Source organism: Anopheles stephensi, chromosome 2, assembly GCF_013141755.1.
Source record: "Anopheles stephensi strain Indian chromosome 2, UCI_ANSTEP_V1.0, whole genome shotgun sequence".
NCBI classification, from domain to species: domain Eukaryota; kingdom Metazoa; phylum Arthropoda; class Insecta; order Diptera; family Culicidae; genus Anopheles; species Anopheles stephensi.
The window spans coordinates 42,830,261-42,857,263 of NC_050202.1; the positions used below are offsets into that span (position 1 = coordinate 42,830,261).

A 27,003-nucleotide genomic window follows, 5' to 3' on the forward strand; every position below is an offset into this window, starting at 1 on the left:
TGGATTTGCAGACCACGGCACAATACGGTGAGCCTCACAGAGGATTGTTGCTGCAGATTGCGACTGCAATTGCGAAATTGCTGTAACACTTGAATAGTAAGTAGATAAGTACGCTTGAAGTAAGTAGATTTCAGAGACATGGGCTCTATCATAACTGAAGAAACCCTCTCAGCTGCATTTGGGGCAACAATAATTGAAGAAGAACCTTCGAACTGTATGTAGAAGTTACAATGGTGCAGAAAATTAGACTGCGCTAGACCATAGACAAAAAGCAAGACTCCCATGGGCTTGTAACATCGTTTAAGACTGTCCACATGAGCAGTGGAAGCTTGCTGTGTCTCAAATCGAGATGGCGATGCTATGTTCGCCAGTAAGGCACAGGATGAATACCTACTCTTTTCAAGGAAAAAGTATTATGTATAAATTATTGTAGTATATTGTACGACTCCTCATCATGTCCGACCTAGGTTTTAGTCCACGCTGTATCATCATCACTTGGCCCCCTATATGCTGGACTTGACTCGTGCTCTGTGAGATTATTTATAATTGAGGCCTTCTTTAAGACAGTTATAAGTATTCCCGAGGTCACGATTGCTGAGACATGCCTCCAAATGAGAAAAAAAAACACAGAAGTCCCATAATCAATATTTCCTACGATTAATGATAATATCTTGATTGATAAACAGTTGACAAATACTGATTCACCTCGGCTGTACTTATACCAGTTTACAATCACTATTTTGTTTTGTTATCTAAGTCAAGGCACCGTATAAGTCATCGAAAGAACAGGACAGCTGCCAACTGCTACTCACCAACTACTGTCAGCACATTTGTTGCAACTCCCGTGTAGAACGAAGGTGCATCCGCCGTTACTTCGCACGTAAAGTTACCGGATAAGTTAAAACCCACATTTCGTAACGTTACGTGCGTTGCATTCGATACTGTCATCTGGAAGTAAATGGACAAGAGAAAAAAAACACAGAAACAGAATAAAATTGTGCCAGCAAACATTAATCATTAGATAAGGTTGGAGCAAAACGCTAAGCCACACTGCACCGTCCGTATCCAGATGCAATTACTCTTCGAAACAGATTATTCTCACATTACAGATATCTCTAAACGGGGTCGATAAAAGGTGTACACGCGCTTATCTTTTGTCGACGGACAAAACAAAACACAATTAGTGACCGTGCGAGAGAGAAGTTCAAGTTGGTACCACCACATACCATCGCAGAGCCGTGGTGCCCGTCCGTGTCAGTCAGTTAACACTTGCCGAATGGACCGCAATAATGGCTCTAATTTGCGTGCTTCTCTTCGCTACCCTTTGTGCACATGTCACCATGCATGGTGTGTCCGGCAGTCCGCTGTCGGCCTTTGTAACGGTCGCCAGGGCGGAACCAACCCATCCGATGGATAACCCGAACTGGGTACCGCCTACGGGACCCACCCGAGAAAAGGATCCCGAATACTGGCAAGCGACCGGACAGGATCGGCTACGGCTTCAACTGGAGCACAGCAAGCAAAACCTCAACGTGGCCAAAAACGTAATCATCTTCCTGGGAGACGGCTTGTCAATACCGACGCTCGCTGCCACACGCATGTACATGGGCGGCGAGGAGTTGGAGCTTTCCTTCGAAACATTCCCATACACGGGACTCGCGAAGACGTACTGCATTAACTATCAGGTGTCGGATTCTTCCTGCACAGCTGCCGCCATCCTGACCGGGGTGAAGAACAATTATGGCACCATCGGGGTCAGTGGTCATGTGCCACTGAGGAACTGTCCGCTCAGCTTGCAGCAGTCGAACCGTTTGACATCGATACTGAAGTACGCCCAGGAGGACGGTCGCTCGACCGGCATCGTCACCAACACACGCATAACCCACGCAACGCCAGCCGTTGCGTATGCCGTCTCGGGGGCACGCTACTGGGAAGATGATACGGAATTACCTCCGGGCTGTGTAGACATTGCCACTCAGCTGATTCATGGCGACATCGGGACGAACCTTACCGTCGCGCTTGGCGGTGGGTCAAGACACTTCTATCCGACTGGAACGGTCGATAGGAATGGTGCACCGGGCAGCCGCACTGACGGACGCAATCTCGTGGACGAGTGGACTGAGCAGATGGCAGCTCGAGAGCTGAGGGCGCAGTTCGTGCATGACCGGGTAAGCAAGGGTAAGCAACCCGCTAGATTCGCTGCAAATGTTAACACCTTATCGGAACGTTTCATAGGCAGGACTGCTTGCCGTCCAGCCCAAGCGTGTCGATCGGTTGTTCGGTTTGTTCAGCGGAAACCACATGGCTTACAGGCTGCTGGCAGACCAGCAGCGGGAACCTTCGCTTGAAGAAATGACACTGAAGGCGCTAGAAATACTGCAGCGCAACGATCGTGGATATGTGCTGCTGGTAGAAGGTAGGTGCAGTCGTGTTACACGTTGATAGACGTTAATTATCAAAGCATGTGCAAAATGAATTGGCAGTGTTAGTACCCTGGTTTCTTGGCAACTAGACGGGTGTCATGTTTTGTGAGAGAGTGGATTTTTATATTTTCCAAGTTTGGGAGCTTCTGTTGAAATGATTATCCGTTTCCTTATCCAAATTCTTCATTCTTTTCTTATTCCAAATTTCGTAATAGAGATGTCAAGTACCACTTCCATACGGCTAATTCAACCTAATTTTCCTAATTTTGATTGAATCTCATTTATCACCAGTTGTTCAAAAAAATAATCAAAATAATGTTTGACTTGATTTTACCTGTTTTTTTTAATCGAGCGTGTGTAGCCAGTCAAAACTGAAATGTAAAACCCTGTAGGCACTCTGAATTGTGGCACTCTGGATACTGATAAAAATTAAATTATTTGTACAACTCCAGTTACTACCATAATAAGCGTTAACTTTTACGATTTTTGGTTAATATTTTTTCCCAATAGAATCTACAGGGTCTACGGAATTCACAATTGAGCAGTAGAGTAGAGTCCGGTAACAAGTTCTGCCTGTTACCCATGTATTTATCTCTGACACCAAATGCAAATTAGCTAAATGGCAGCGGTGCTTGAAGCAAATATAATATATCACGCAAAGTACAACCCAGTGCTGTTGGATGTAAATGCCTCACTGCGAAAGAGTTAACTACAAACGCTTTTCCTTTTGCTTGTATATTTGTAAGCCTGCCTTACATTTATACGAGTTCACAGCACACAGTAGTTGTAGTAATCGCTTTGCATCGGATGGCTTCAATTGGAACCGATTCCCCACTTTTCTGCCAACAGACCTTTTATCCCCCTTCATTTCACGCAACCATCCCGCGGACAAAAAAGTGTGCGTCACTCAAACTCGACCGCTTACATCTTGGCAGGCGGGAGGTGGCACACCAATTTCCCTGATGGCCAGAGCTTATCCGATAAAGAGCCTTTAAACCATTTAAACATTCCCCAACCGAAACACTTGGGCCGTTGTTCCTTCCTTTCTACGCATCGTGCGCGTGCTCTCGGGCCAGTTGCCAGTTGGGTTCTGTCTGTACAGCCACAGCACAGCCCCAACGTGATGACAAGTTGACGTGATTGATGCAGTGCTCACCCGTGGCAATCGTCGTCAACCCTTTCTCTCGATCCTTGCCACACTGTGCAATGGGTTGGTAAACGAGCCATTCGCAATGGTGCAGTGATTCAATTTTTCAAATCGTATGTGCGGCCCAAAGCGCCCGGTTCATGCTGGCCGGAAGAAGTCAGCATTGTTTTAGAAACGATACCCCGTCATGCGTGTCAAAATGCCGACGCTTCTTTCGCATCTTTCGCTTCCGTCGCTTCCCTATCGCTGAGGTTGGGGGATTTCAGATAAAGACTGTTTTTGTCTCGTACGGATGAATAGGTGGACGAATTGATCACGCACATCATGATAATTTGGCTAAGCTGGCGTTGGACGAGACGGTGGAGCTACATCGGGCCGTCGAGCGTACCGTGCAGCAGTTGGGCGACGCCGGGTTTGCGGACACGCTGGTGCTTGCTACGGCGGACCACTCGCATACACTCACGATCGGAGGATATCCGGTGCGAGGGAACGATATCCTTTCGACCGGAGATTTTGCGCGCTTCGACCGGATGCCGTTCTTCACGCTGACCTACGCGAACGGACCGAGCTATGCGGACCATTTCTACGAAACCGGAGGCCGTCGGAATCCCGACGACATGCGGGACCGATATCACGATCCCGACTTCACGTATCCGGCCGCCGTACCGTACGAGGACGAGACGCACGGTGGTGACGATGTGGCCGTGTTTGCCAAAGGACCCTGGTCGCACATTTTCAGCGGTCTGTACGAGCAGCACGTCATCGGACACGGGCTGCTGTATGCCACCTGTCTCGGGCCGGATACGTTCCACCAATCGGACGCCTGTCGCGAACGTTTACGCGGTGGAACGGCTGGGCCTCGGCGAGCTTTGGCCCATTGGCTGGCGATGCTAATGGTGATCGTATACCTGCGAACAAGGACATTTTGCTGCGTGTAGCACTCGAGACACTGCAACTCAACCTCGTGGGGATAATTTAAGTCAAACCAAACCCCAAGCACTCGATAATACGCTTGAATGAGAAACAGGCAAACAAACAAAAAACCGAGATGGCAATAAATTCGTTGTAACGGCTTGCAAAATGTACGATCGAGATATTATTTACAACCAATACCAGCACCGATGAGTTTGCGCGGTGCCTATGCAAAGTGAAAACCCGGTGAATGACCACCACGACACCCCGCCGATAAACAAAAACCGAAGGCACAACTTTCCCGATAACAAACGACAGTTTTTACTTTCGGGTTGAGCCAACTTTCGGAGCCGATTCTTGACCAAATAACGGTTGGAGGGAGTATTTGGGAGGACAATGTGATCGTTTAAATATTTGATTGCACCCATTCCTAACGCAGCTCCCCGTGGCCATTTTTTGTCATTTTGTTTCTCTCTCTCTCTCTCTCTATATCTCTTTTGTCCAGCTCCAGCTTCCTTGTTCGATTTTCGTCAGAAACATCGCAAACTTTCTATTCTTGTGCGCCATTTTGCTATTTTCATGCAACAACGCGGACGGTAATCGATCGGCCAGGCCATCGGTGTGGTGCGCTCTCTGGGAGCACCTGTAGGCCCGGCGAAACCGTAATTAATCAAAAAGTTTCTTCATCCAGCGGGGCCCACCCCTCGCACATGGAAACTTTTCCAGTGTGGAATCACGAGAGAACAAAACGACACTAGGACGAATGCTTGCTGGTGCTGCTACTTTCCTTGCCGGGGCGGGAAATTAGGATCGCCTAATGAAGTACCTCCGCTGCTCGGTGCAATCAATCGATTCGACGCCACGGCCACCTTTTGCTAAATGCTTTTCCTGTGCGAAAATCGTGTGCACTTTCTACGAATATTGTCCGAACGATGGTGATTCTGATGATGATGATGATCGGGAATTCATCTGGAGAAAACGAACTCGGTCGGAAACTTGGAACTTACTTGCACACAAATAGACATGACCATTCCCTTAACGCGACTAGCAGCCTCCCATTAGGTGAACGTGTTCGTGTGCTAACAACTGACCGCTAATCCGACTCAAACTCCACCCGTGGCACACCTACCGACCCAGGTCGCTATCCATCATTCTGCGCGTGTCAGAAGTTTTGCTGTTCGCCGTTTCAAATCCGTACCCGATACGTGCAGATTGCGTTGGCATTTGGGAAGCTTTTGCTCGCCGCTTCTTCCGATGCCGTTTTCGCACAGCATGAAACAAATTATTGGTCTCACTACAGCGGGAAAACACGAGACTCTTGGTGAGGTTTTCCCCCTCTTGTTGGTTGGTGTTTTGTGGGGTTTGATTTAAGAAATTGATTTATGTTTGTATGTTACTGTGGCTAGAATATGTGACGATGGTAGTACACGAGATTTAGAAAAATTCTATCCCGTATAAGTTTTTAGTATGAGTCGACCGACAGCATACTTCAAAGAACTTCCTATCACTTCTTGTACAAATCACACAAACACACACACAACCACTCTTACTATAAGTGCAGACAAATTAATACATTTCCATCGCGTAATTCAATCCCTCCAGTGACGTGAAATTGTGCCTAACTTATCGCTGCTCCATCATCCGACCAGCTCTTGACGAGCGTTCCCCATCAAGAGGAAGCATAAGATCAATTACTTTCACTCGAACAATTTGGTAAGACTTTCGACAAAACCATCGAAGACGGGGAGGCAAGCGAGCGAGCCTCGTTCTCGACGTCCACGTCGGGTGCAGCTTTTATACCCTTTTTTTCTTGCTCGGCTAACGGCTCTTGGGCTGACGAAGGCTAGCGTTCAAACAACGCTCGCTTGGTGCTTGATTTCCAGCTCTACACCGTTCGGTGCTTGGTCGGGGGCCGGATCCATGGTTCGGCGCTTTCTTGGGGCTTTCCAAGTTTGATATTAAAAATCATAATTAATGATCTTAATTAAAATGAAGTCATCAGCGAACAAAACGAAGCTGATGGCAGCAATCCGCCCGTAGCCAAAGGGGTGCCCAGACCACCCCAGACAAACACAACACGCCAAAAGAAAAAAAAAACAACCAAGTCTACAGATGCACAATCTCCCGAGCACCGGTTGATCCGGTTTGATTTAGAATTCTATTTTTTTGTTTTTTGCTTCGCCCCATACTGTGTGATCCTTTCTTCCCCTTTGGTTCTTTGATAATCCATCCATCTTTTCGTCACCGATGGGCAAGGGGTTTTTGTCCCTGGCGCCCGGACTCAAGCGCACCATCGTAGTTGATGATTTCTTTTCATGTAATTAAAATTGTGCTTTCGTTTTCACTACGCGTTCGTTCGGTCAGTCCTTTACCAACACAAACGCACACCAGCACGAAATGGCAGTGGAATCATTATACTACATTCACACATACTCTTAGAAAAGGTTCACCAAGCAAACACTTAAAAAAGTACTCGAAAAAGTAACAGCAACAGACATGAATTGAGCATTTCAGTGGTACAACAAAGCTCAACGGTTGGTTTTTTTTATGACGATTGTCATCAGAGTCTTTTTGCAATTTGCTTTATTTGTTTGTTTGAAAGAGAGTGAGCAAAATCATTAGAACATTTTATAAATCAAAACCGTATCCTTTGAAACGAATTGAAATGACTGCTATCCTTGGATCATAGCATATTAAACGAGCAACGATTAAGTCTTTGGAAAAGAAGATGTAAGAGAGGATTATTATTTTTCTGTGCTTAAGATGGTCTTTATCATGGTTAGAGTGGGATGTGTATGTGTTGAAGATAATAAGACTATAGCTATTTAACTGTTGGTCAGAATAGCTTCATGTTCTGGATTACATTTCGATGCATTCATTGGAATTGCTTGACCATGAATACTAAATATAAGAAAATATACAATAGCTTGCAACAAAAGCATTGAATATTGTTATCAAAAGATGATAATAAACAAGCTCAAGAGAAGGTAGGTAGTGACAGATATTAATCCTGATTACTGGACATTTGAATATTCTGTTTGCCTCCAGGCTGTTAAGTGTTTGTGCGTCTGTGTTTGCCTCTATCTTGTGTGTATTTAGAATCACGATACATTATGTCCTAGCTCCCAAAAAATGTTGATAATTGTTTGCTGAAGTAATTGCTTATCGGAAGAACAAAACAATAAAGGACACACCCTCAATCATCTTCAAAGGCGCATGTTTATGAAATCGTGATAGCACATCCATTCATTCCTTGCCTCACTGCATACATTGAAATCATAAATTAAACTACAAAGAACAGCTAAACTTGGCTGGCGGGCGAAGGAGCTCTTACATCCCGCACCATCTAAAAATAGAATGCACTGATTCGATATGGAGTACCGCACTGTCTGCCAAGCGAATAGAAGACGATAAGAATTTCGATTTAATTGAACTAAATTCCCGGATGAATACCATTCCTTCAATCTCCAATTCTCGAGAACGAGAAATTGAACGGAATCGAAACCATTCGCCCGTTCTTTCTCATTTGAGCCCGTCCAGCCTGGCTGTACTGCTTATCGACACACATTCCAGCACCAGGAATCAAACACACAAACCCCCGCGTCGGTGTCGGTTTATCACGGCAGAATCTCGCCAAGATGCTAGGAGACGCGGGCCCGATGTTGGCGGCGACTTCTCCTCTGCCAACTCCTCAAACACTTCCGTTTTGCAAGATGAGCAAACGATTATGCAAATAGGTGGCCGAATTGAAACCGAGCCTTTGATCCAATGTGTAATGAAATAACCGCGCAACACAAGCCATGCATCCGGTCAGTGCGGGGAAACCGGGTTTTGTTGGGCGCGTTTGGGTTAGTGTTGGGTTATTTAATCCTCCAAATCTTTAGCAAAATGCACTGCCACGTCGGTTTGTCCAACGTCTGCGCTCGAAAGCTGCTCCACTCATGTAACGTCACAATCAGTTGACATTATTTACACAAGACTCGAGCATGGCGAGCCAAGAAACTCAGCGTACCTTTGAGTACACACGCTGACATCGGCAGCTGGGAACAAGGATTCATTGCACGCACGCAGGCACGGGGAGATGATTTTGTTTACCTTGCGTTGGTTTACTGTTCGCATGTTCCAGCTGGGGTCCATCCGCGGCTGGTAGTAATCAACGGAGCGAGCTTTGAACGGCTGTCCCAAGCGCATAGGACGCTATGACGTTTCGCAGATTAATTTAAACCACCAGGTATTGCTTCGGTGGTCGGTGATAAAGACGAACGGTTGCTTATTGAGGGACCTTGCCAAAGGGAAGGCTACGGAATTGTGCGATCCACAAACCAAAGGGATCATCATCTGCGGTCTGCTCGGCTGCGCTTTCCTTTGTCTCGACCGGCTTGGTGGGTCCGTACCGTGGCTGTCGACACACTGAGCGTGAACTGAACTGTGAAGCGATAGATAATCCAGTGCTGTCCGAATGTCCGGTAAAGCTCATTTCTTGATTAGATATGCAAATTGATTCATACCGTTGGTATAATGCTGCACCGGTGTCTGCGAAATCACATCGCCACTGCGTCAGGGCTGCACAGGCGTTAGGCGTGTCCTTGCGTTACCAATGTTACCACGGCGAAGAACTTCCCGGCTAGGTCATAATGGCGTGCCCATACCCATGATCGTACCCAAACGCTGCCAATGACGGGTATAACGTGCGTGTGCACGGCATTTTCCCACTGCCGTGTAATGTGCTTGACCAAGTGGAACTAATTGTTTTGTTGAAGTGCTGATGAACCACACGGCTGCACGGTACGCGGCGCGTCTTCGGCCGGCAACCTTGAACCTCGATCATGATAAGACGTTCCGTTGCGGCGGACCGATCGGCATCAAGCACCCGACACAGATGCTTCCCATTTGCGAGACACGTTCGGTTGATTAATTAGGCGCTCATTAGGTGGCGCCGTGCACGCCGGTTCGCTTTTATCCTCGGTGCGGCGACAAACTATCCCCGGCCGGATCCGGGAGAAGATTAAACGTCCGGCGGATCGATGTACTCTGTTCGCCAAGCTTGCCCAAGAAGGTTGACCGAGCAAACGCTGAGGCTCATTATTTCTTGACGCTTGAAATCTGTGTGCCCTGTCACCTGTCACTGGCATGGGGGATGGGAGGGAGGAAACGAGGGAAAGGGGGGGGGGGGGGCGCATTCTCCCTCGATTCATCCGTCGGCGGACACAGACCAATAACAGTTAAAAGCATCCACGGCAAGCGAAGACTTTCCCGGAAGCGAGCGAAATTCAAGATTTGTGCTGCAAGAGTAAAAGGATCAAGTGTTGCAGTCCTTTTTGCTGGCCCAGAATCAAGCCACGGGGAAAGTGTTTGTGCGCATTGGGCTAATGGTCACGTGATTATCTTCCGGGTTTTATGACACCGTCACTACTGCTGTCATCAGCGGCAAACCAATTTGCACTTGGTACCGTGGCACCATTAAGAAGTGTTGGGAGAACATCGGGACCAAGTATCAGTACTCCCGGCACCGAAGACAATCCGGACTAGCTGAACCATGCGGTGCATCGGTGTATCGGTAAGCCTTGTGGTCGTTATGAGCTCATCCGTAGCTCAAGCCAGCTTCGGTCGAACGGCGTAGCAGCAGCGTGCAGTAGGTGAGAAGATATTAAATGTAATTGTTATGGTTAATTCTTTACGACAGCTCCGTCGCTCTGTTTAGCGGCGCGCGGGTCACAAAAGCGAAAGAGCAAATGACTTTTTGCGGGCAGTAGCGAAGAGAAAAGAAATAGTTTTCTTTCGCTTACTTTTGTCGGGCGATTGTTGAAGATAAAGCGGACGTAAAGAAAAAGTTAATCTGCTGCAATTACAAACACACACACACACACACACACACACACACACACACACACACACACAGAAAGACACGCCAGCCATTTAAAGTTTAAATGATAATAATCTGTCCGATTCCGAGGAGCACAAAAACGGCCGTTCTGCTGGAGTCTGGAGGTTATTGGCTTGTGTGGCTACGATAGCATTGATATGTCTTACTTTCTCTCAAACGAGAACCGTTACCTTAACCCAGATTCCGCTAATGGGATAATTAGAGTTTGTGTCTTTATGGGTCACAAGCCTGGAAGCTGTTGTTACGATTTATTAAACCCATATTTATACCCAAACAAATCAATTCATCTATCGCATCTAACCATCACCGACTCGTTTCATAGATGCTATGAATCAAAAAGGTTACCTTTTTAAACGGGTCTGTTGACAAATGGGGGCACATTAAACTTATGGGGTCCAGGGTGTATACTTGAGCGAAAGTCAAACTACAGTCATAATCAAGATTGCCCCAAATCCATCCGTACAGTACACAATGGCCCTTAAAAACGGATGCTTACTTTTATTGTGCGACATAACTCGTTTCTCGGTACCTGCCCGGTGGAACGGATTCATCTCAAGCAGTTTTCCTTGTAATCGTTTGTTATCGCTCATATCCATCCCGGCTACTATCGAGTGGGCTCTTTGTCCAATGCTCACGCAGACGATGGCCATGGTCCTGATGGAACGGTTTTACAATCTTGGGGCTCTGTTTTCTTCTCCACGAAAGTCTTGATGTAGTCGGACCTTTTTTGACAATCAATGGGGCATACATTTTGCTCGCTTACCGCTTCATACTCACTTAAGTGTTGATCAAGATTGATAAAGCATGATTGTGTGCGCGCGCGTTCGTTTGTTTGACTTTACAGAGTTATAGACAGGGACAGGCAAGCGTTGGCAAACCAACCTAGGTTCTCGTTCTGCTCTGTCTCACATTCTATTTATCAGAAATCGTTAGATGTAGAAACCATACATCGGCGTCCTGAAATATAAACTAATTAACGTCATGCACATGGGGTGACATTTTATCCTCATGTCACCAGCGTCGCTTCCACACTTCCACAGACCATGCTGGATGTGTGAAGAAAGTCACGCGCTAGACCACACGGTAAGCAATATCCTGCTGCTACAGACAGGTCTTTCAAAAGTGAGAAAAAAATCATTTTCCCTTCAAAAGCTGCAATTGAAAGATGCTACAAGATGCTTCTATTTGAAAGAAACGGTAGTAGGAAAACGTTTCATATCGCGCGACCTGGTGACACTGTACGGCAGGTTTGTCTGGATTTGACATTTTAATCCTTTCGATGTCACATAATCAATTTGTAGCTACACGCACACATGATGAGGCTAAACGAATTCTCATTCCAGCAGTGACCGTAGATCCTGTGACCTTGGTGTGATACTCAATGACACGCTGAAGTTCATGTGACGTTGCTGAAGTCACCTGAAATCACCTGAAGTGATTTCAAGAAGGATAAATAATTTACAGACATTGTGCTGTAGTTGGTGTCTATCCATCTCCACGGATTTAGATACACCTATGCCTTCTTAACTTATTGAGCCAAAGGCGGTATGTGGCTCAGGTTTGCTTCATAGGAGGCTTACTTTAAATTCATGTCATTAGTCCATAACTTTTACCTTATAATAGTTTTAAGATAAACGGAATTATCTTTACGATAGTTTTACTCTGATAATCACCTGAAAATTTTGAAGTAAGTGGTCTCTCTCTCATTCTCATTCATTGTCTTTTTGGCCTATCGAAAGGACATGCCTGCCATTTCTGGCTTACTAAACTTAATGATACCACGTAGTCGGATACTCAGTCCTCCCTATAGGGGAACGGTGCGGATGGGATTTGAACCCCTGTCCTGCCGTGTGAAGACCGGCGGTTGTATGTGGTAGCACTGTCGAATATTCTAAAAAATCCACCGGTTCAGGCTTCTATGAGGATCAATCATGATTCTTGCAAAGTATTTTTAGGCCGTCCATAATTGAGATCGAGTGATGGCGCTGATACGTTAGCCAGAAAGGTCGAAATATTGGATTGGCAGGAAGCTTCACTGGTGAGCGGTTTCAATGATTTCAGTAGCAGAACAAGAGCTCAAAACGTAGCTCGCCTCAACATAAAAGAGGACCTTATGCCTATAACGATATATAGAATTTATTATCATTTGTTGACGTGTTCATTAGTAAACTTAAGGACTTCAATAAAAAAATTCATTTTAATTCTTGTATTAGTTGCTTGCAACGCAGACAAACATTAATCTGAGAGATAGAAACAAAACGACTCCCGGTGTTTAACAGCTTTGTATTGTTAGCTAGTTGGATACCTTCTACAACACTGCTCATCTGTGCGCTGTCTTCATACAAGCGAATGGATTGAAGGATTTGAGTCTATCCGATGGGAGGTTACACGGTACGCAATCCACAAGTTAGGATGCTCTCTTCCATCCTTCTATGACCGTTATCCTCTTAGCCCGCAGGACATTAGACCATCAGCGTCATTTGCATCGAATGAATTCAATTTCAGCTCTATTTGCAACTAACGACCACATAATGGCCAAATGTTACATGTTTTACGTTCACTAGCCGAATTTGGATATAATGCTCGCATAAATACCATGATCCGCCTCTTGACAACTTTTTAAAATTAGATTCAAACAGGTTTCCAACAACTTCTTTTTCCTCTATGCTTTAATCAAAACCTGTGCGTGAAAGCAAAAATCACCTCTTATGTTTGTTTAAAAGCTACGACGCTAGGAAGTGAACATCGGCATGGTGACGGATGCTCTTGTGATCATCAGCTCTTTTTAAAACAATACTGCCCCGCCCACCCTGCTCCCTCCATCCTCCCTAAATTTCATCGCGAATTGGCCACATTAAAACGGCATCGCAACAAATACCTTGGACAAGAGATAATAGGTAACCCTAGGAAATGGTACTGTCTCTGCGAGCGCAATAAACGCCATTGTTGAAGATAAATGCCTTCTTAGTGGGTTCTTCCTCACAGAAAACAAAACAAATAAAATCCACACATCAGCCCGCTGCCCCCGTCGGCCTCACCCGCATTCTGGGCGCATTGTCCGCATACTAAAAGGAATGGTGTGGAATCTGTGGCCCAGATTCGCCTCCATGCCAACTGATGGCAGATGGCCGAGACCGGAGGTAGCCGTACTCCTTCTTGGCAACATTGTCATCAAATCCACTCCAACACACAAACGGCAGGAATCGTCTTCACCAACGGGAATTCAGCTTACGAGCAATTTTATGTGAGTTGTTTTTGTTTTGTTCTTTTTCCTCTTTGCTTGCAGCCAAAACCCCACGAAAGGCGTATGAGCAGGCGGATGCATGTTTCAAGCACCCCAAAACCGTCGCGATGCGTGTAGCGAACGAAAGCCTTACGTTTCGTTTCATCTTATCTTGGTCGAAAAGAAAATCACTTTTATTAAGCACTCCCATCGCCGCCCTACGCAGGACGGAGCAAAAGCTTCCGGAATCGCGTTGATTCCTGCTCGATGTTACGTTTTCCACACACGAGCGGTGGTGGTTTTCCACACAAATGGAAGCCAGGAAAGCGGAATGCGGGCGGCCCACCATCAAAGGCTCGACTGGGACGTCCATGGGACGGGTGCCAGGCTAAAGTAGCAGAAGGATTCACAACATACACAAAATGAAGTGAGAGCAAACTCAAATATATCCACGCTCGTCACATCGCACCTCAACGGCTGCCGGACGCCATGCTGTGGGGATAAATATAAGAATAAGAATACGCACGGCTTTTCGGTTATGGGCTTTATCGTTCATTTCCAGCATTTAATTGCTGCTTGGGACGAGATCTCGTAAAGGAAGAGGAAGCGCCCCGAAGCAAATGAGGACATTGATGCCTTTTTCTTGCGGGGGTTTTCTCTCCCTTCGTCCATCAGCAGCCGTACAGCCGTAAGGGAAATATAAAACATGGTACGGCACTACCACAGTATATGAAACATGCCTAACCGAATAAAATTCGTTGATAGTGTGACGGATGACAGAAGTGATAACGATGATGACGATGGTTGCGTTTACCCACTCTGTTACAGCGAATGTGAGCGATGAAGATGCCTTTCACTGATGAACCACTATGTGACGTTGTTTAATCATATGATCGTTTGCAGCTTGTGGTTTCTGAAAAATGATTTCAGCTGGGAATTTTGACACATTTTGAAGTTTGTAGCAAAATGCAAGGAAAGCAATATTGATTTGGAAAGATCATATTGTTACTGTCTAAAAGCTTGAATTGACTATCCAACTGGTACGTGGTATGAAGAAGTCTAATAAGCCGTTAGATGGCCAACTTGATCTACAAGGTCGTTAAGACAAGAAGCAGCTTGAATTTCGACAGGAAACACTTCTTCGCTATAGTTTTGGAATATTTCTCTAAGCTGTATTAATGATTATTTTGACTTGACTTGGCGTTCATTTTTCGCCTGTCAAGAAGTGAAAAACAGTTGTTCAATGAATCTGACTTCTTTCAAGATCCAAAACAATGGACATCTAGGAAGGCCATGTTTGGACTGAGTATCGAATCCCTACTCGACCTTTCCTGCATAGTGAGGACTGCCTATTGAGTTACGTGGTGCACCCGGCATGAACACGGCATGAACACGCAGGTCGTTAAGCCAATAAAAAGTAGCTCACATATGTGTCTTCTGGAAAATGTTGGTGACATTCAGCAGTTCCCTCTTCTGAATTCTTTCTTGGTATCATTTTATTTATTTATGTTTAAAAAATAAAGACCAGAACTTTGTGAACGAACGCTTCTTTGCAATATGGACTTATTTCGGAAGAATTAAGAAACGACAATTGAATTCAATAACAATCAATTCTTCACATGGTGAAAACTGCACTTAAATTTCACAAAAGATTAAACCATATTTAAAGTTCATTATTGGTCAACGTTTACGGCAAAATGTAGAAGAGCTACCCGTAACATGGAGCAACATAAATATCTTTCATGGAGGCGCCCAGTACCTTGTACGACAAGCTTAACAGGGTGATGGTATGGAAAAATTTCAATTATAGTTTAGAGCGTTTCCTTGCTAGAGTGTGTGACAAAAGCTCTCTAAATCGTGAAATCTGTGTTATAGTTGTCAAATTGGCTATACAATAGACGACGCTGAGAACTGGACGCTTAACGCTTAAAGATGTCTTGTGTTGTTTTTTGCGATGCGAGAAGGATTCATATGGTGTATGTTGGTGATTGAAATTGAACTTATGTGTTAACAAAACAGTTTATTTATTTACGAACTTGATTATTTACAACTATTTTTTTTGTTTGGAAAAATAATGTAGACAACGTAACATTGAATGAATGAAATGAAGAAAACTAATACAGTGTTTGATGAGAAATTCACATATTTTGGATTCAGAACCAACTACGTTGCATCGAACAACTGGTTGCTTATACATCTTCCCACTCCGAATGGTATTATTGTCTGTTCAGACGAAGGATAACATATTACAGTACAAAAAGTATATTAAAGTATTCAAAAATATATTTATATATATACATATGTAGCCATATGTAGCTCGAAGCCATATCTCTAACCAAGCCACTCGATACGTGCTTAGATAAGGTTTGCTCCAGAGTTTTTCCTTACACTTACATTAGCGTTGACAAATTTGACAAATATTGACAAATAAACTCTAATCGATTGTCAGTTCATGTCTTACACTATCAAGCTCTTCTGTCAAGAGATCACATTGATGTTTAAAACCTTGGTTTATCTTTCATGAACTTTTCACCGGGCTTCTCTCTGTTTTCATTCGAATTGAATGTAGGCTATAAACAAAATAAATAACAGAGTTTCTGAAAATAATTTCGTAAAGACAGGGAAGTTTCCTTAGTCCCATTTCAAGCTTTAAAACCCTCGTTTGGTATATGAAACTGTGAAATACCCAACGAGTATCTCTACCACATTCAAGGGACTTCTAAACATTATTCTGAAATTTTTCTAATGTAACATAAGATTTGATAATTATACTGTTAAGTGTGTTAATACTTACATCGACTTTGATGCCGGTGAAAGGAAAAATCTTTGCCGGTGGGTTCTCAAACGGCGAGTACCGATAGAACTCCAGCGTACCACGGTACCATTTGACGGAGTAGAGCGGTGCACCTTCCATCTCATACTGACAGTGCAGTTGCGCTTCCTGACCCCGCCTCACCCACGGTGGTTTGATGGACAGTGAGAGATTTCTCAACCCCGTGGCGGCTACGGAAGCTGTAACAGAGAAGCATATTAAACAGATTAATAAGAAGATTCGCACAACATGGTTTTCCATTATCGACGCAAGAGCAACTCGACCGAGCCGAACGAGCCGACTAAATGATGTGAAAATGCGAAACTGGAAATCGACGGATCAATGGAATTGAAATTTATATTCCCACAACCCTGACGTCAGTCGTGAGAGTGTGTGTTAATGCTGGTGCAATCTTTTCCAAATCTCTTCTCGCTTCAAATACCGCCGTGGAAGAACGTGGACCACAAGATACGGCTACGGTTGCATGTGCCACTCGTCGCCGAACATGAATCGGGTGAGAAGGGTGGGAAGAGTGGTAAGCGGGAGGGGTGTGTGAGTGGAGGTGGCAACCCGGAAAACTCTCTAGGGATATAAATATCCCAGCATTCCCCGTGCTGCCGAAGAGCCGGGCTTTCGATGGCGACGGGGAGAAGCGTGTCAGAAGCAAGCAGGCGGATCGGTGACCGAAAAGGAAAAAGCCTATTGACAAGAAGTTTATCGGATTCCACGGATTTTCGGGCGGGAGCGCATTTTTCTTCGATGAAATTTGATTTCTTTATTTGGAGTAAAAGTTCACTTTGATTTCTCGCTTTACCCATGGGAGGGAGAGATTGGTTCCGATCATCACACCATCTCTCGGGTTGCGTGCGCCCTGTTCTGTTCGTTACTTTTGCTTTCACTTTTTCCTTTCACTTCCTTTCCACCGTTCGACGCTCTATGCCTGTGTCTGCGACCTTTTTTTCTGCGACCGCTTTTGTAAACGCTAGCTAGCAGCATCCAGCAGCGAGGGTGAATTGATTCTCGGTTCTTAGCGCTTCACAAAGCGGGCCGATCTTCGGGACCGATAGTAACCATTTCATGGAACGAGATTTTTTGGGGTTTTGTGAAGCGATTCCTATTATCCATCTCGTTTGTTCGATGACAATGCATAACGAAGAATGATGGAATCTTCAATTTTGAAAATTGCATTGCATTGATTCCGCGCTCCACAGTAGCACTAAGCTTCCCGTTTCGCGTCAAAGTTATAGCTTTAAGCCGTGCAAGGTAGTTCCGTGCGCTATTCCATTACTTTAGCTTTCAAAAAAATTAGTAGCTGCCCCTTCCCCGTACAGCCCAAGGTGATTCCCTTTTCTTCCGAGAAGGTCCGTACGGCCCGAAACCATTTTCAGCTGACTGGCGAAAGCATAAATCACAAATCTTCAAATTATCACAACATTAGCGAAACACCGACCACCGACGCGTACCGATAGCTTTTCAATTACCCTGCGTTACCTTCGTCGCCCCCCTGCTGCTCGAAATCTTCAGATCTCGATCGAGACGCCATTCCATTCCATCCACGGACACGAACCCGACACGAGCCGGCCGTACAATAAATAAATCCTTAACGCCACTCCTAATTCATTTGAAAACGGCTGCTGAATATCAAATATTGATCATACTCCCGGGGAAGGCCTGATGGTCGTTTATTCGGCGATCTGACTTATCCCGCCCGCGTTTCACTGCGGGTCGAAATCAAATACACGTCCTACGTTCACCAACTAGCAGCCCTTCACGACTCCCTGCGTACCTTCATAAATACAGCGCAGCCCACCAACGCACGACCCTATGCAAACAAATAGCAAATCGTCCTTACTGTGACCGGTGGAAGCTGTGGGTGTGTGTGTGCGTGTGTGTGTGTGTGTGCAAGTATGTCCTGCACTGGGTCCTGCTCTGAAGGAAGAGGGTGAAACAACAAAATGCTTCTGTAATTTAACGCCCTTAACTCGATGGAAAATCCCCAAAGCTTCATCCATTCCCCGTTCAGCCCCGGTCCATGTACGGAGGACAAATGGTTAGACGAATCATCATGGATCGCATTGCTTTGCTCAAGCGAACCCCCAAAAGCGAAATGTGGCACGGAATTGACAATTGATTTACCCTCCCAACAGAGAAAACAACCGAGAAGCATAGTAGTTGTTTAAGGTGCTCTATTCTTCATAACCGTACGACGCAATTCGCTTCTCCCGTTTTCTTATACTTCTATGGTGACAGGTATTATAATAATAGCTCCGACAATTTCGATAAGTCAACTTGTCTATCTATTTCTAGGTTCATGTTTTATTTTTTATTATACTTTTGTATCTGATGGAATGCTTATTTATTATTTACTCTTCTTCTCTTTCCAATACGTTTATATGAGTGTCGCTAAGGTTTTGATTACCATGTGTTTCAGTACTTTTTTTTTCTTCGTTTGGTTTTCTTGTTTTATTTATTTTTCTGTTTTTTGCTTCTCCGTTTTGGAGAAGAGTTTTACTCTTGTCCCTTCTTTTTTTTAAGGAATGGTTCGTCATTATTCGTTCCGTACCTTTTCTCACATTTTTGTATCTTTGTTTTTTGCTTATTTAATAATTTAATATGTACGTGTTTTCTACTGCATTTGATATTGTTAACATTTGCATCTCTTTTTTATATCAATCTCTATTTTCACTTTATTATTTTAGTGTTCTATTGAAATCTAAATCTCCATGTTCATTTATTTTGTTTTCTTGTTTTATTTTCTTTGATTGTATATGTTCATGTTTTTCTATTCTTTTTAGTTCTTGTACCGATTTTTTTTTTGTCGAACGGTGTATCTTTTTTTCAGTACGAAATGCCTTTGAGAATTTCGAATATTATTTCATGAATTTAAGATTTGTAAATGTAATTTTAAACAGATTGTAGATTTGTAAATGGGGCTGTTCGGAGGCCGAGGCGACAACGGCGCCAGTCATCACACGGCAGAACGGGGGTTCAAATCCCATCCAGACCACCTCCCCGTACGTTGGGCTGACTACTTTACTACGGGTAAAATCAAGTCACAGAAAGCCAGAAATGGCAGGCCGATCCTCTCGTGGTTGTAGTCCCAAGGAAGAAGAAGAATAAATGTAATTTTTAGGGCGGCCCGGAAGAAGCTGTGATAAAGGTGCCCTTCTTCATACGGCCGGACCGGGGTTCAAATCCCATCCGGACCGTTACCTCGTAGTGAGGACTAACCATCCAACTACGTGGTATCATTAAGTCTGATAAGCAAGCAATTTTGGGTGTATAGGAATTGCACGTGTTGTCTTCGTCTTCTTATTGGCTTCGAAATATCTTATGTATCCTTGACGATATGCTATCAAGGCGATCCCTGGGTTCTGAGCAAAAAATTTTGAGGTATGTATTCTTGTGCGTTTTTTATTATTTTCTTTTTAGTAGCCTTTATGTAGCTATTTTCCAGTACCTAGCCGTCTTAGGATGGGGGACTATTTTTGCAATATATTTTTTCCAATATCCTGTAACATTTGTTGATTATTTTTCGTAAAATTTCCGATTATCGGTACCAATATAAAGTATATCCGATATTAGCGAACCTTTCTCTTGGATAATCAATTTCTCACACTGCTTGTGGTTAGGTGTCACTTCTTTAATGTAAATACATCGTTAAAAAAAGTAAATAATGTTTATACAATGATTCAATAGTTTATTTCATGGCAATCAATTCTTTTATTCAATCAAATTTCATCATTCCGTTCGAGTTCTTCTTTTGTTATAAAAAAGCAGTTGCTCGTCTATTTCTCTTACGGACTGTATATTTAACAAGTGATTTAGTAGTTCGATCGCTTGAAGCCTCCATTCTTCATATTACTACCGGAAGTGATTTTAAGCCCCAAAAAGGAGACTAATTTATCTGCTTAATCAAAACCTTACCTCACCGTTCCAATTTCACTTCAAAGTTAGTTTCCGTAAAAATTATCTTACTGCCGGTTGGCCCACCAAACGTCTAAGAAAGTGGATTGATGATGAGTTTTTCCATCATTATCGAGTAATTGTGTTGACACAGGCCAGTGCGGTTGCTGGTCTCACGGTTGACTTAATCTCGATTTTTCATCCGGCTACCGTTATCTCTATTGGCGCAAGTCATCGAACTTCTTCATCTCATTCCATCACGCGAACCGAGGCTATACTGATGAGCGCCGAAAAGTAATAAAGCTGTTCCAATATCCATCCCGGTGGTTTGATCGAATCAAAAACGACGTCTAAACTCGACAAATCGGCAGCTCAAATCGAACTCGCCCACCGTTGAAAATGAGTGCGAATCAAATGCGAGACAAACTTTCACCGTGCAACCGAAGCTACATTTGCTTTACCCAGCCACAGTTTCCGGCCCCGCAATTGTGGCGGCCCCGGTGGATGTGGGCATTAAGCTTTATCATTAAAATCAAGCTCTCAATCCACCGGGCTTTCTAGTGATTACTTTTCTATTGCTATTTCGCACTCACTCCCCACCAGAAACTGTGTTTATTCAAAAGTCATGTTCGAAATTCGTCACCGCTCGCGCGACGAACCAAAACTGCTCAACCGTGGCCACGAGCCTCGGTGCCCTAACGAGCTTTTTCGGTCTGACTGCGTTGTCATTGTTTGACCTCAGCTCGCCCCTGTCTCCATCACCGTGCGGCTGCTGCCAAATCATGTGCTAGCAGCAAAAGTTAAAATCGAAAAGATAAATATACACCGCCAGGAGATGATGCCCGCGCTATGTGAAGCCCGTCAAACGCGAGACGCGACAAAAGTCACGATGACGTGCCCGGTCACTGGATGCTCCATCCGCGTGTTCACAAATTTCCATCAACAAAAAAGTTTCACCCTCCACCATCTTAGCATTATTAGCACTGTTTCTTACAATGCCTTACAACGCACGCGGCATGCGGTGGAAGATTTGCGACTGGTGAAGAATAAAAAATTACGTCCTGCGAGCATGGAGAAATACCTCCACGAAGAAAGTATTCCACGAACCGAATCAACACGCCGAATAACGACGGATGGTTAGATGTTCTAATCTTCCATGTCGTACCTCAACGCCAGTCTTCTTCGGGAACAATGGACCGTGCAATAGAGCAAGGCGAAAAAATGAGACGATCCGGCGCTGCGATGCTGCCGCCGCTGATTAATTGGCGATGTCTTTATACACCGAAATGATTTTATAATTTCGAAAGTTAATTTTTGTTTACTCTCTGCCTCCAACGCTTCCAACGCTGCAACGCGGCAACGGATGTCCAGATTTGACGGGTCCGTACGCTACCGAGCGAATGCGAAAGATCGCGTCAACCGTAATGGAGGCGCCCAGTACGTTGTACAATGAAGACGCCTGGTGCTCCATGCTGATGAGAAACACGACCTTTCGCGAGTAGATTCTTTTCTTTTTGACCCACGGAAATCTGTTGTTCTACACCTTACAGTGATGTGCAGAAGAAGAAGCAGCAGGGGAGGAAAAAAAAACAAATAGACACAACAACAACAATGCGAAATAGAATTAGGGCCTTACCCAGCACACCACGCTACGGACCATTGATTTTTTGCGTGTTGCTTTCTTAATTTGTTCGCGAGGCATAAAAACGAACAACTTAAGCGATTCACGAGATGCTCTTCCGCCGGGAGCGGCAATACGGATGAAACAACTTTTGAGCTGTTTGTTCTGTTTCCGCAAGCAACAAATGTCCATTTTATTCGCCAGATTTGACCGACCAACCAACCCACACGGAACCGGTTGAGCGCGCCGGCATAAGTTTCGGGCGATTTATGGATAATAAATGTGTGCAATCATTTTTCAAACATAATCTAATCCACCGTGTTGGGTAAGCAATCATGTTTCGGGCGAATTTATTTCTTCCCAATCACGATTCTCGAAACAACACTTCTGGTGCGGATGGAATGCAACCCGAACGTGCCATGTCAACCCTTTGCATCATTTCAGCTTTGGCAGCTTTACCCTCTCACTCCGCAATATAGACACACACATAGTCCAGTAGATTTATCATATCTTTGTATCGCTTCATGCACACACACACAAAAACACACAGACACACAAGAACGCAAGTCAATGAACTGGACACACGTCAGCAATCTCGACAAACACACCATCCTTTACCACATTTTTATCGAACTTTCATTTGCCTCCAGCTCCAACCGTACACACTCACACACACATTCGGTTGACTCACCATTAGGACGCCCACAACTCCCCACAAAACCCATGATGTTGGGTAAAAATGATAAATGTATCATATTTTTCACTTAATTTCAGCTTCTAGCCAACCAAACACAACCTCGCCGAAGCGGAAACTTCCTTACGCGCTTCCCATTCTCCATTCCCGGGCGAAACATACTGCACGAAAGTAAAGTGGAGCGAGACAAAAAAAAGAACTCCGTATTCTCAATGGAGATGATTTATTGAAACTTTTGGCCACCGGTTACGGGGGCCAGTTGTGGGAGGATAAGAATGTAATGGGCCCCGACCCGAAAGTGAGTGCCAAAGCCCATACTGCAAGGGTGCGAAAAAGAAGTGAAAGTTGCTTCGAAAGGTTAGAAAAAAAACTTGTCATTACTTTATCACTCCGGTCCTAGTGCCAACGTACCTTCTATCATGAGAAAAAAAAAACAACTCTCTTACGGATACACATACACACTCACTCACTCACACAATAAACCACACGTGGTTCTGTAAATCTACTTGCTCCCATGTGTAAGCTTTCTTTTATTTTCCCGTATTTTCTCGGCTACTCGGTACGGTACATCGGAACGGTAGGCGTCACCGAAGTCATCTTAAACGTCAAGATAAATGGGATCAGATTACAATGTTAATACATTAGACCAGTGTGAGTGTCAGATCAGGACAAGGCGAATAAAAAATCCCCTCAGACGATCACTATCAAAGCGATTCAAGTGCCCGGGGATTCAAGAGTTAAACCGAAGCTCACACACATTGTTGTTGGTTGAAGACTGATTCGCAAATGAACAGCAACACAAAAAAAAACAGACGACTGCCCTCCCATATCGATTTCCTTGTGTTCTGCAAGCCACAACCAAAACCAGCTCCATCCTGCCTGAATGCGTACATCCAAACCTGTCACACAAGGTAAGGCTTTGTTTTGTTTTGCGCGTACGTCTTGCTTTCGTGCGACTCAAGACGTACACATTCGGTGCCGGTAGTCTAGAACGTAACCAACAGTCTATCCGAATGCTCGACAAATGGGCCACAGAACGCAAGCAAATGATATATACGATTTTCTCAAGCTGTCGTACTGTCGCCGGCCATGAAAATGGGTTCGCACATTTCACACACTTCACTTGTAACATACGGTGAGCTGTACGAGCAGCGTGTGTGAGATTTTGAGATGTCGTTTTTTTTGTTTTGCTTTTTTGGTTGTCTATTCATACGTCATTGCGTCAACTAGACACATGATAAAAGTGTTGTTTTTTTGTGTTTGTTTTGTTGCTTGCTTCACGGCATGACATGTACGAAACCGGGACACATTGTTTAACATCTAAATATGCGCGAAGAAATCTGATCTTGACCTTATTTATCTACATGTTATAAAAAAGGTTCTCTTCCGTGTTGCCATTTTTACAACAGCTTATAAATATGTTTTCTTATAAGCTAGTTTGTTAAAACCTATTTGACTTAAGCTAATAAAATTCAATGAAGGAATGAAATTGTTCGATAACTCAGAGCAATCATATAACAGAATCCTGCAAACAGATAGTTAAAATTTGCGGCGTGTTCGTTGTTCCTCAAAAAATGGTAATTAAAACAAAATTTTATGTTAAATTTGCGTGATATGGCGTGTCCACCTAATCTAACAATTGCCAGAAAAAAAAGCTGAGGCAGAAAATCCACAGCTAATTAGAATGTTCTACAGCCAGGTTTCGAAGTTCCACTAACCGTATGCTCCACTATTCCACCATACTGATTCATAATATTACACTTTTCATTTCAAACACTGAGTGAATAAATGTTTCATTATATGTAAAATACAGCTGATTGTAAAATTGAATAGTCGTATAGCAAATTTCCAGTAACTGTATGCTAGATTCCATAAAATGATTGCAAAGATCCACAACATACTTGTAATATCCGGGGTGGGTCAGTGATCAAGACGGTTTCGTCTCGATATCCAATTTCACGCAAAATAAATTCAATAGAAACCAGCAATGGAAGACCAAGACAATCTCTTGACGTTGTTGAGAAGAAGAAGAAGAAACAGAAGATTGCAAAGTTCCACGACGGGCTTGCATCATTTCACTATTCTTTAGAAACGTTTCCCTGAGTGATACAACAATTCTATTTTACGATTCAAACCCCTGAATCAAAAGCTTGTATCAGATTGTGTTAAAATATTCGTACATCTGTCAAACAACAATAATGTTGTCAAGTTCAAGTGTTCAACCTTCACCCAAACACCGAATCGATCCTGCCTGTACCTCGATTGAACATGACAACGAGTAACAATCGCAACTACAAGCGCAGGAAAAACTTTTTGACGCATCCAAATACGCAGCGAGATAAATCGACCAACAATGTTGTTTGAAGACGTATTTTCCATAGAAACAGACCAAACCGAGCAGAGGGAATTACTAGCCATACGACAATGCGGCACATGTTACGATTTATGATAATGTCACTCGAACACGAAGCATTCCAAATCGCGGAAGTAAATAGTGCTGGAAAAGACAAGTGAGCGTTCGATTTTCGCTTTCGTATACTAAACTAGCAACAATGAAACTGCACAGCAGAGTAAAGCGGTCCCGAAACAAAGAGCCGCTTCACAAATGTATAAACGAAATCAAAGAACATTTCACAGCCACACTTTGATTATCCTCCATTTGACTTTCCACCGCTTCGCATCTCATGGCGAAAATGCTTGTTTCGATGCTTCCGTTTTTCCGATTTTCTTTGCAGCCACACACGAACGAAATGAGCAGCTTCTTTTTTGTTGTTGTGCTACCCCTCCCAAACACACACACACACACACACCAGAGAAGCTTCGCACGTTCGAGCTTTGAACTTTATGGACTCGTTTGCTCGTTCGGTTGGCCATCTTAGAAATCGTGTAGCACGGCCGGTAAAAAAAACCTCCCAAAAATAAAATAAAATGCCCGGCAAGAAATTGCCATTGCTGTGGAGCTCAAACCTGGTACCAACTACCTGGAGGGAAACTAATTAAAGCACAAGATTAATAGACTCGCTTTGTACCACCTGCCCGCTGCTGTCTGCAGCCCATCGGATCGCAATTGGTTCCACTTGGATACCCATTTATTCATTTCTGCCTACGGATAGGACGCGCTTTGTACCCAAGAAACGGCACAAGCTTGCTCCGCGTGGCTCGACCGTTGGGGATCTATGCGTCTGGCAACCGAAATGTGTTGGATGACTATTCCTTAGGGAGTCAAAGTGCACATTTGGGATGGTGATAAATTTGGCAACAGCGACGGATTGCGAGCCATTTTCCCCTGCGGGTATCTCTCTACACTAGCGATGTATGCGATCAGCATATCTGCCCTCTGGCTGGCCATAGCACCTCACAGCTTCAGCATACTGCCTGGTTACTTTCACACGTCTCAAGAGCATTGCCAGAGTGAGCCAGCATCTTAAGAAATGCAAACTGGTTTTAGGTGCATCATTTACCCGACGCACGGGGACTCAAATTAACCTTCAAAGCGGTTTCGCATCGCTCATCCAGAGCGGATGCATAAATCAGCACCGTTCAATACGGTCGGGTTCGGGCAAAAGTGCAAAACTATGCAAATTTGCCCCCGTTCCTCCACGCACCGACTTCCTGATGCCCGTAACCCTTCTTCCTGATTGTAGCGCAGGAACGGTCCACAACGCGGTAACCACAACAGGTACGAGCTGCACACAGTAGCTCCGGTCGTAGGCGAACAATCTCCACAAAACACTAACCCCCGTTCCGTCTAAGATTGTCCAATCAAGGCACAAGCTGGAATTGGCGAACCGTGAGATTCGTTCGATGTATCGATTCTTTCCCCCGTTTGAAATGCAAGAATCCCACCGTTCCCACGCACGTGTACACAGATGGAGAGCAGGGAAAGCGGGAAAACCCTTTTTCCTGTGTATTGACTGAGCACAATCATCACCTTTCCAATCGAGCAGAGCTCACCGGATGCCCGGCCAGAATCCCGTGCCCGTGAAAGGCATTCCCAAGAATCACAGGAAGGGGGAGAACCAAGCATCATATAACGATGTTCGTGGATGGAAAACTCCACCGGTCATCTCCACCAGAGCTGGGAGCCGGGATAGAAATTGGAACTACTGCGTCCCTTTCAAACAAACTTTCCGTTCCCAAAAACGATACCTGTGATGATGTCGGTGCCGGTGGTAAGGCCGGTGATACCGGTGAAGCCGAGCTAAACGCTCCGATCCTTTCAGGCCACGGAAAATACCGGTCCGCGCGTAACGAACACAATCTCCGGGTTGAGTTCGACGAAAGTCCGCCCTAGAAATAGTCCGTTTATTCGATTTACTTAATGATGCGTATTAAGCAGGATTAGCATTTGTTTGGCACTCGTATGCGACCTTGCCACTAC

The 27,003-nt window shown here is 44.5% G+C and overlaps 2 protein-coding genes across 2 annotated transcripts in view; one reads left to right on the plus strand and one right to left on the minus strand.

The window, feature by feature from the left end:
* Nucleotides 1-27,003, minus strand: part of LOC118507493 (V-type proton ATPase subunit d 1-like) — a 131,490-nt gene that overhangs the window by 89,467 nt on the left and 15,020 nt on the right. Inside the window, exons 3-4 of the mRNA XM_036046019.1 lie at nt 16,384-16,601; nt 813-948 (exon numbers count right to left, since the gene is read on the minus strand). Of these exons, the coding sequence (XP_035901912.1) occupies nt 813-948; nt 16,384-16,601 (354 nt within the window). The remainder of the gene's footprint in view (nt 1-812; nt 949-16,383; nt 16,602-27,003) is intronic.
* On the plus strand, nt 1,251-4,636 carry LOC118507492 (alkaline phosphatase-like). Its single transcript, XM_036046016.1, has 3 exons — nt 1,251-2,168; nt 2,236-2,416; nt 3,871-4,636. Exons 1-3 carry the CDS (start codon nt 1,290-1,292, stop codon nt 4,506-4,508), a joined length of 1,698 nt encoding a protein of 565 aa, XP_035901909.1. The 5' UTR covers nt 1,251-1,289; the 3' UTR covers nt 4,509-4,636.